Raw genomic sequence first — 11,059 nt, 5'->3', positions numbered from 1 at the left:
TGCAAGGAGTCCTTCTGATTAGTGCTGCAAGAGAAGGAAAAAAAAAAAAGGAGCTAAAGACCTGCAATACTTTTGGTTTGTTGCAAAAGATTACCTTAACTCTGTCTTGTTGTAATTGAGAGCCTTAAAGTTTAGTTGCAACTCCTCCCTTCTGAGGTACAACTATGTCATTCTCCCCATCTAAGATCTTATTCTATAGCATGGAAATTGCCCACAAAGCTGTTCACTGATTTATTTAAGAAATTCAGAGAAGCATGGGGTAGCACAGGTAATTAAGCTCACATTTCCTAGGTCTAGATCAGATTGCTTCCTCTGAAAAAAGGATTAGAATCCTTAGAACAATACTTCATGGGTTCTTGCCTTCTGTGTAGCAGTTTTCTGTTGGATGGATAAACGCTTTTTTTTATATGTGCAGTTTACAGAAGCATTTGCTCCTCTGGTGACAATTCATTTGCAGTCGTCTCACTAAATTACTCTTGGAAGATGCCTCAGGAGCATGGAAGGCTACTGCGGAAGTGTTTGAATAGATAGCAGAACACGGCACAAGTGTATGTAGCATTATTGCCACTGTTGACTCTTAGCGCAGACCCAGTTTGGGGTTTTTTTGGAATTAATCTGTGGTTAAACTCTGAGTCCATCCTAATAGAAGATCTCTGGGTGTAGGTGGTGAAATAAACAACTTCTAATTGAGAGTGAATCATCTCTACAATTAACTACGCTAAAGCTTTTTCAAACTGTGAAAGGAGGAGTAGAAAACACTTAATGAACGTGTTTTTAAACGAGCAATTTGTGTTTAGCTCATCAAGTTAGAAGCATTTTAGGCTCCTTGTAGAGATCACAGATGGCAAGAGCAATTGGATATTGTACTTCAAATATAATGTAGATGAAGAGGTTGTGATAATGTAAATGACAGATTTCTGTATCTGGAGTTTAATGGATGCATCTCAAATGGAATGAGGCAGTGACTTAGTGCTTTTTTAAAAATTAATCCTTACCTGCTTTGATCTCTGTTGGTTTTCAAGCACCCTCACCGTTCCTGGTTCCCGTGTGCAACGTTTGCTCTGCACAGTGCAGCTGCCTGGCTTGTCTGCTAAGCAAGTGTCTTCCATGGTGTTGTGTCAGTTTGCAAAGACATTCCTAAATGGATTGTGAGAAGGAAAGATGCTGCTAACACAGGCGAAGAACAGAAGAAAGCACTTTTTTTTTAACCTTTTTTTTTTTTTTTCCTGCAGCTGTAACGTGTCATCTAAATCCCTTGACTGGATAGGGCAGAACCATGGCTTTAGGATTAGTGCGTATGATGGATTTAGGATTTCAAGCAAACGTGTTACTGTGTTTGCATCGTATCTAGTTTTTACTGCCTAGAGAGAAATGTTCTTTCTTTTATCAGGCATGTTCATTAAAATACAGAGGAGAACCTTCTGGGAAAAGGTGAAGACTGGTACAATGATATTGTGAAGAGCTGTATGAGAAGAAAATGTGATTGTTCTTTTTTTTCCAGACCTGGAAAGAGACTGAAGAGCTTAAGCACCTGGACAGATTCCCAGTGAAAGGCAAGGGTGGCGCAGGAGGGCAGAGAGGGGAATGGATTTTACTATTCACTTTGCACTTATGTACTGCAATGGATGTCGTTGGTTGGTTTTGAAGAGCAAGTAGAGCCTTCAGCAAGAGTGGGACTTGCAAATCTGTTAGAAATCAAATATATAAAAGGGGTACCTCTATGTGGGAATTGCTGACAGAAGGAGGAAGCGGCGTGGAGAAGCCAACACGTGTAAACTGGTGTAGTGTCTTGGTGGATGCTTAGCAGTCTCTAGGAAAAAGAATATCATCGGGGAGGCCTTTCTGTCCAGAAATGGATTCATCTACATGCCATCTTGCCTCGTGCCCCTGGCTGTGTCCGTCATGTGTCTTCTTTAAAATGTTGAACTGAAACCCACCCATTCCTCAAAAACAGACACGTAGGTACGTCACATGGAATAAAAAGGATTTTATTGGGATTTTAATATTCTAAATCTCGACAGGGGAGGAGGCCTAAATTTACTGTGAAACTGCTCTGTAACAACCTGCAAAATATCACTGGATTTTGGAATCTTGTTTTTTCCTGAAAATATTTTTATGCTATTGCATTGAAAATGGGTACTACAGAATCTTGATCTCTACTAAGGCCTGCAGTGCTTGTGTTCAATTCCAAAGCTGCCCTTTGGCTCAGATATGGATGCCTCAAAATCTCCCTTGCTTCAAAACAAGTTCTCAGTGGCCAGACTGGCTGAAGAATTTTTCTGGGTTGGTGGCAGCATTGTAGCTTCTCCGAGATGGAAAATCGGCCGTATTGGTAAGATGCAGGCTGAATACCTGCCACTTCATTGAACAAGATGGTATCATCTTGAAAGCTTTCCTGTTTAAATCTTATTTAGTAGCAACTAACAGTAGTGTGGGGAAACAGAAAAGGAAGAACTTGAGCACAGCCCTAGTCGTATGCTGTTTTGCATGGTTGCTAGTGCAGTTCTTTGATCTACAAGAACCTGTCAGTTCAAATTTCATTATTGATTTCTTTACATTCTTCTGGAAAAGCAAATGCAAAGCTGTACATTTTGACATGTGCAGACCTTTTGAAATTTTCTATAGTATAGAATTTGTACACCCCTTAACTCTCTGATTTTTCATGCAATATTGTTAGTTTTCAGTCTTTGAAATGAGCATTGAGAAGTATTTCTGTTGTCTTCTTCCGTAGCAGGTCACTGGGCTCTTGAGAAGTCATTTTCTGAATACTGCTATAAAACGGCAAAATCCTTAAGCTTGGCTAGCTCTCTGAGAAGGGTCCTTCTTGCTTCTTAGCAGCCTTTCTTTTAAATAGGTAATAAACCCAGCAAACCTGGTTGGAAATGGCTAGAGAAATGAGATGGTTCCTGTTCTAGTAACTGCATTTTAATAGCAGTCTTCCTGAGCCACTGGTGTCCAGTGAGGAAATCTGTAGTGACCTGGACCAGAACCTGTTGCCTTGGAAGCACTTTGTTGTCCTACTTGTCTGTCAATCAAAGATATTTTTTAACAAAAGAATTGGAGGTATAGATAGCTTAGAAACTAATGGGAATTTTTGCAGAGGTTCAAGAATGCCATCCTACTCTGCTTCTGCGTTTCCCAGGATCCAGATGGCTGATGAAGTCTCAACCGAGAGATGGAGAGCTGACAGACTGACCTCGAATTAAGCACCCTAATTTCCACAGGATTAAGAGCATCTCTTCTGCCATTAACCTCTTGTTTACTACGGGTTGTACGCTTTGAGGATGGGTTCCGCCTCACATTCTCTCTTGTATGCGGCAATCACTGTCCCAACCATTGCTGGCAGAATTACACAGAAATTGTCAAAGAGACTTTAAGATTATTTTTTTTTGCCAACAAAAAGAACAGTAGAGAGTTCTGAAATTTAGTGAGGCTTGAGTCAGAGTGGGCAAATAAGGGGGAGAAAGTTCTTGCACTAGTAATAAGATGGTTGGTTTAAAGGGTTGTAGGCTGTAGGTATGCAAAGTGAAACGAAACCAGGTTGCTGTAGCCAACAGTTAACATTAAAGCTTCGGTGACAAGACCAGTACTTGAGCGAATGTCTTCAGGGTCACAAGTGGCATTCTGGGAGCTTTTCTCATGAGAGTGGTATGATGAACTGTAAAGCTCACAGAAGTCAGTTGTGCAGTTCATATGCAGAACTTTCAAAATATCTTCTAATTCCAAGACTTTTCAGCTGAACAGAATTCCCGCCGCACTGTACTGGATATATTATATATATTCTACATATTTTATGTTTTCACATTATTATATTTGTGTATTGATTTTTTAAAAGATTTGATGCGTGCTGTCTAAACTGAAGCTGATATTCCTGGCAGGAACAGTTGGAGCCGGTCAGTTCTTTGGTTTACCTATGGATGAACCAGCTGCAAAACCATTTCCAGTGAGACTTTTAAAACACACAGCAATTGTTATCTCTTCAATGGATTTGCAGTGCTGAGGGTATGACAAGTGTGGGACTTTTCTGTTTGCGTGTGGGAAAGCTGTTCTGGTTTGGGAATATTTCAAGGGAACAGCTTGCCCCGACAGTGCACAGATACTGGGGGGGTTTCTCTGGACTCACAAACATGTTGTGTCTTCTGGAGGCCCTGGAAATAAGTCTCTGAAATCTATTTTCCTCTCCTAACAGCATTTAGAAGAGCAGTTGTTTTAAGCATACAATCAGGATGCGTCTTGTCAGAATCTGTTAAGAGGGCAGAGCTCCGCAGAGCTGTGAGATGCTGGCCTTCTGGTAGAAAAGGCTGGCTGGGGCCAGCGCTGTGTGACAACCTGCAGCCGGGCTGAACTTTGGACATGCATCTTTTGACAAAGCTGGTCCATGTATAAAAATACTCAGTGACTCAATCCTTCTAACTTCTTTTCATCCTCACATGCTAAAATACTCCCACTCCTTCACACATTTACATCAAAACCAGAAACTCCTAAAAGACAATAATGCTACTGAACCATAAATAATAAATTAACAGACGCTAGAACATCTTTCTAACAATAAGCGTGAAATAGGGCTCTTTTTTTTTTTTCTTCTTGTATCAGGACAAATTGTAGGGATTTATGATTTGTGATTTGTGTAGTTTTGTTAGTTATAACTACTTTAAAACTTTCTATAGTAACTATAAATGTCACTATGAATTATGAAAAATCACTTCGAGTATTTTTGCTGTGTCAGTCTAGTGTCACTTTGTGAGAACACAAGAATGGAACGAAGTGGTCTATGTTTCTGTTTCCTGCTAACATTTCCTGATGAAATTACTCTGCTCTTGACCCTAACTGCAGACCACTTTATGAGAACGTAGTCTTTGAAGCTGGCTCTGTCTTTGCAGTCACACACTGGATTCTAATCACCTTCTTGCTGTTAACTTTTAAGGGAGTGCAAATGGTTTAGCTTTTAAGTTGTTTGTACGTAAAAGCCTTTGAATTATTTTTAGGGTTTCTAGAACGCTCTTGATAACCAAGTTGGGTAATTAATTTTCATTTTTAATTGGATTCTGGATAGACAGAATGTGAACTAAACTGCTTCATAAGAAGCCATGGTACTTCTAAATGGTGACACTGCTGACAGGAACTGCAGAATTTACAGACAAATGTGAAAAAAACTTGGTGATATGTTTTCTTCCTGTAAAGGTGATTTTAAAAGAGAGCAAAGTCTGACTTACTGATATCACTTTATTTCTCTCTTTAGTGGAAAGATGTATGAGTTCCATGCAAGCCGGTACCCAAATGATCAAACTCCGTGGCAGTTCCAAAGGGCTGGTCCGCTTCTATTACCTGGATGAGCACAAGTCATGTATTCGCTGGAGACCTTCTCGAAAGAATGAGAAAGCCAAAAGTGAGTATCAACCACAGAACCTTTCGTCTGATTCCTCCTAGGGTCTTGCCCTCTTATAAACGGATGAGCATGAAGGATTTGGTTCATTCACAGGTGATCGGGAAGAATGTTGTACTTGAATTTAAAGGGCAGTAAAAGATTTTATGATTAATAGTTTATGAAGATTAAGTTGCTGTTGTTAGCTGTGCAGGATGCAGTAGTGTAGGATGTTGTAAATGAGCTGCAGACGAAACCTGTGTGAATTGGGGACGTTGCAATGGGAGGTTTGGGCCTTTTCTCTACAGGATAAATGCACCCTGTCTGGCCTAGGGCACGCACACGGTCATTAATGAACTGCCTGCTTTTGTCATTCTAGTTTCTATCGACTCTATTCAGGAGGTGTGCGAGGGGAAGCAATCAGAGATCTTTCAGCGCTATGCCGATGGCAGTTTTGATCCCAACTGCTGCTTCAGCATCTACTATGGAGACCATATGGAATCTCTTGACCTGGTGTCTTCCAGTGGAGAGGAAGCACGCACCTGGATCACAGGGCTAAAATATCTCATGGCAGGGATCAGTGATGAAGACAGCCTCTCAAAACGCCAAAGGACCAGAGACCAATATCCTTCTCATACTATCTGACAGTATTTCCCACTGGTGGAGAGCCATCAATACCATAGTGATTCCTTTAAGTATTTGTTTTGATAAAAGTAAGCACTGGCTCAAAACTTCAAAGCAGTTCCCATTGCATTCCCTGTTTCCAGAGACAGAGAGGGGTCCTTGAAGAAGATTGTTCTGGGCAGGATTTGGAGATGAATGACTGGAGTGGACTGAAAAACATACAGGTATTTTCTTTTATCTGTTACTGCCTGTGTAAAGCTGTCCAGAACAAAGTGTAATGCAACATTGCAACTCGCTCAGAACTTGGTTCTTCTGTGCTGCAGTGTGGGTAAATAGCGTGTGTTGCATGGTGAGCATAGCAAGTCTAGAAACTGTTACTGAAATAACGTGAGTGGAGTTATATATTACCTTGGACTTTCTTTCATCCCCAGCCTCGTATACAGTCTTTCCTGACATGAAAAAAATTGTATATACATAATGGTCAGTAGTGTCCCTTGATATTCCATACTGTTCCTTAACTCTTGTTCAATGTGGTTGAAGCAGACGTTTGATGAGGCAGATAAAAACGGTGATGGCAGTCTGAGTATTAGTGAAGTGCTCCAGCTAATGCACAAACTGAATGTGAACCTGCCCCGACAAAAAGTCAAGCAAATGTTTAAGGTAAGAAATTAAAAGGTTCTCTTGGAGAGGCTGTGCAAAGTTGTTTTAGAGAAAACTAAATACTGAAATTTCAGTAGCATTAAAGGGATCAAATACCTATCTACCAATGGCTTTCTAGACAGTCTAAGTCTGTCCAAGGCAGTGTGTGTAGCTGAGTACGTAAAATTTGCCTAGGTTAGGGTAATGTAATAAGCTCAATTTCACAAAACTGAAGCAGGAATAAGTGAATTGCCCAAGGTGTCACAAAGATCTGTGGCAAGGCAAAGGTAATTCTGTTCTCTGTTGGTACTTGAAGACTGAGCCATCTTTTACTCTCAGCATTTACTGAGATTGTACAAGTCCTGGGCAGTTTGAAATCATTCTAAGACCGAGTAAAGATTTCTTAAAGTTCATGCCTTCATTTTCCAAAGCTTTTCTTCTTGTTTTATTTTTTCTGGTTTGGTAAAGTACTTATGGAATGAAGCTGCCTGGACACACATTTTTTCTGTTGCTGCATGGCCAGAAGACCACTTTGAAAAAAGTCATCCTTTTGGTATTGCCAAAGTGTAAAAACTGCCATGGACAGTCTTTATAGACTCACTTCAAGGCCTTCGATTTTGGCTGCTTAACTGTAGCAGAAAAGAACGTTAGAGAATAATTTGGGGAAGGAGTGTAACTTGGAAATCTTCTGAATAGTTTGACTGGGGAAATAATGAGCCTTAAAACCTTCCTTCTCTTCCATGGCTGTATGTGTTTATTCTGTTGCTTCTGGGTTGAAAATATTTTTAACTTGCATCTCTTGCTGCTCTTTCTTTCATCCTGCTGACAGCTGATGCTGAAGCCTGCCTGGTTGTATCTGATGTGCAATTCCTTTGTGGGTCCGCGATGGTAAAAAAATCAGCCTAGTGATCACTGGATTTTTAATAATTCAGTTCTGGGACACATTCCAGGCTCAAAAGCCTTTGAGAATCATGCATGTACAGCCAGAGAAAACCGAAGGGTTTACCCTTTTTTTTTTCCTTCAGTCTTTTTTCATACCAGCAAATACTAAGCTTACAGATGTAGCTCAGTGAAGAACTGAATTTAAAAACTCATTAAAATGTGTAGATTAAAGTGACTCTCTTTACAGGATGAATCATTAGGTTTGGTGCAAGCCAAATGAAAGACTCTGGGTAAAACTTTCCTGCAAAAAAAAAAAATCTGCTCTTATTGTATGTTCTGCTCTGGTTTTACTGTTTGTAATCAATGACAATTACTACACATATTGGCTGCTTTAGAAATGTGATTAACAGAGAAGAATAGGTTTGCTTTTCCACATGCAATGTGTAATTGAAACTGAGCTGGTCCCAACTGAAAATGTAATTGCTATTTGATAACTTAGAATCAGAATATTAAGCAGCCATGAAATTAAAAAGTTGACGTCAGCCTGCCAGGACGGAAGCGCTTTGTGAAGGCTGCTCGGTGCTGCTGTCCATGGTTGGGGGACAATAGAGTGTCATTTACTGATGATTTTTCTTTACTTGCAGAATTAGTGTTCTTGCAGATCTTATTAGTTTATGGACACAGATTGAGAAGATATGCTCCCAAATCCTGAATATAAAAATTAATTTCAAGATGATTTGGGTTCTAGTGATCTTCTCAAGGAAACATGAATGGGTTATTCTGCCAGACATATGCATGTTCTGTTCTGTGTTGCAGGCTCTGCTGTCTCACTTCATTGCCACAGATAAAAGAAATCTTTCAGGCAAGGTTCCCTGTGGAACAATAAAGACTTTAAAGGTTGTTTCTTGGCACATGCACTAATGCATACGTTTAAGAGGTTCAAAAAGGAAAGCTGCGCAAAGCATTCGTATGGCAAGCATCAGGCTTCTAAATCAACCTGTTCTAGCGGGCCGTACAGGGAGTAGCCACGTCAGGCAGCATCAACCTGCATTTAATTGCAGTGTTGCTTTTTTCTTATGCAGGAGTTTGTTTATTGAGGGTTGGTTCAGGCTGTTGCTGGGCGATTGGGTGTCTCATTGCCGTATTGCTGTGTAACGCAGGAGGCTGATACAGACGATAACCAGGGCACTCTGGGCTTCGATGAGTTCTGCGCCTTCTACAAGATGATGTCAACACGACGCGATTTGTACCTGCTAATGCTCACCTACAGCAACCACAAGGACTACCTGGATACAGATGACCTGAGACGCTTTCTGGAGACTGAACAGAAGGTAGGCCCAAGCCAGGAGAAGACTTCCCACCTGCGTGCCTTTCAGTTGGCCGCTGGGGATGCATTGCCTGTTCAAAGGGTTGGGAACTTTGTTGTCACGCGTGTGCGTTTGAAGCTGTACCAGAAAAACCTTCTGTTATTCCAGAGCTTTTTCTTTGGAACCCGATAAAGCTATTATGTATGGGCAAATAAGGGGTTACAGTTTTTTCTTCTTATTATTTTACATTTATTTATTAGGTGTTAAATTACCCCCAGAAAAGGCATTGATCTGGTAGCAGATACGCTCATGGTTTCATTTCCCCCGAAGCAAAGATTCTGTGTTGCCAGAACAGTCATCAGCTTGGTCACTTCATTGGCAGTCCCCTCTGGTGACATGGGCTGTATTGTCATGTGTCACATACAGCATCTGATGGAAAGGATTTGCTGCACCACTCAGGACAGGAGTATTAAATAATAGCAGGGATAATAATTAGAGGCTAAATGAGCAGTAAATAAAAGGAATATTAAATAGTAGTGTTAAAACAAAATTATGAAAACATTGCAAAGTAAAAAGAAAGCTACAGCTTATCAAAAATGTCCCTTTTTTATAAATGCTAACATTTACAAAGATGTAGTTCCCTTTGTATTCTTTTCTTTTTCAGTTGAGAATGCAAAGCACCCTTTAAGTTAGCAGATTCCATCAAGGAGCTTTCTGAGAGCATTATATCCTGATTCTCTGTTACCCTGCTAGTAACTGATTTTTCAGTCTGCTGCATAAAGATGAACCATTTTCACGTTGTATTTTAAAGTAAAAACCCTTTGATAATGCAAACTAATCTTTTAATCCTACAAGAGAAAAAATCGCATTGGTTTGTGACAAAGCTTGTTCTGTTTGGATGCGCTGTGTGCCTAATACCGCTCTAACCAGATCTGACCTACAAAGCAGAACTGTCTTTATTGGCTGTGATCAGGCCGCTGCCAATAGGACAGAAACTTTTCACAAAGCAGTCTGGCTCTTATCTGACCTGACACTGATTGACAGGAGTGAGAATCACACTGGGTAACTGCAGATCCGTAGTACCACTGTGGATAATCTGACCAGTTGTTAAACTGTGTACAGACAGAAGAGCAAAGAGAAGCTGTGTTTACTAGCTAACACTTCATTTTTGCTGCTTTTACAGATGACGAATGTGACTAAAGAACACTGCCTGGAAATCATCAGCAAGTTTGAACCATGTCTGGAGAACAAGAAGGAAGGAGCTCTGGGGATTGATGGTAAGCTGGCTGCTGTAGCTTTTGTAGGAAAGAGGCAACTGTTTAAATGCTTATGAGAATATTGCATTTGTTTGCATCATATATAGTCATAGAATTTTGTCATGTTGTATAGAGTATGCTTTTCAGTAGAATTTTTTTTTTAAATATTGCTTTAGAACCTATACCTAAAAGGTTGAGGCTTTAGATCCCTCTTGTCTTCCAGAAAACAAATCAGATGTTGCCCAGGGAGACTGAAATACAACAGCTATGGAAACTGAAGCTGTCTGTTTATTCCTCAAATTGGTACACCCCAGACAAGAGGATCCTGCCCACACTTAGAGGCACTTCAGTAGTAGTAAAATAATAGTACAAGTGTTCTTTGCCCATTCATATTCATTCATGGGTCTGTATTGCCCTGCATCCTCAGTTGTGACGGCTGGTACCATGAATCACCCTGGACTGGCCTGTGACAATTACCTCATTCGACATAGTCTTGCAAAAAACCTCTTACCTTCCTCTGTTATCAAAATAAAACCCTGAGTGTGTAAATACTGGAGGTCTATGGTACACACTGCTGGCAGGATCTTGATTCATCCGTATTTCCTTCTGGAGGTCTATGGTACACACTGCTGGCAGAATCTTCATTCATCCGTATTTCCTCATGCTAGGGCAGGTAGATCCAGTTAGTGTGAACTCATTGTAACAATTTTGATATTATGTCTTAACAAGTGGTTAAAGCAAACAATAGTGTTGTTTCAGAGGCTGCCCTAACACTGGTGTGTGGGATTAATCTTGGAGCAGCTGATTGGTTTGTAGTAAGATTAATTTGCCAAGAGTCATTAGCTGTATTTTTGCTCACATACACTGTGCCCCATCAATTTTTCATGCCATCTGCTCTGACTTAGTCTTTTGTTTTTATTCTAGCTGTATCACTGGTTTGCTAATTGATCATGATATGTGCCTCAGGACACTCAAATATTAGGCTAGAC

At 40.4% G+C, this 11,059-nt stretch overlaps 1 protein-coding gene across 1 annotated transcript in view; it reads left to right on the top strand.

Annotated features, from left to right (window-relative positions):
- The first annotated feature begins 2,256 nt into the window (after window positions 1–2,256).
- The window catches only part of PLCH2 (phospholipase C, eta 2), a 37,890-nt gene continuing 29,087 nt past the window's right edge, over window positions 2,257–11,059 (top strand). The window contains exons 1-6 of the mRNA XM_010083411.1: window positions 2,257–2,332; window positions 5,240–5,386; window positions 5,742–5,985; window positions 6,517–6,646; window positions 8,668–8,838; window positions 9,998–10,091. Coding sequence (XP_010081713.1) covers window positions 5,251–5,386; window positions 5,742–5,985; window positions 6,517–6,646; window positions 8,668–8,838; window positions 9,998–10,091 — 775 coding nt within the window. The 5' untranslated portion in view covers window positions 2,257–2,332; window positions 5,240–5,250. The remainder of the gene's footprint in view (window positions 2,333–5,239; window positions 5,387–5,741; window positions 5,986–6,516; window positions 6,647–8,667; window positions 8,839–9,997; window positions 10,092–11,059) is intronic.

Source organism: Pterocles gutturalis, unplaced genomic scaffold (assembly GCF_000699245.1).
Source record: "Pterocles gutturalis isolate BGI_N339 unplaced genomic scaffold, ASM69924v1 scaffold40315, whole genome shotgun sequence".
In the NCBI taxonomy this organism is placed as follows: Eukaryota; Metazoa; Chordata; class Aves; order Pterocliformes; family Pteroclidae; genus Pterocles; species Pterocles gutturalis.
Note: the sequence above shows the minus strand (reverse complement) of the source record. Positions and strands in the feature narration are given on the sequence as shown.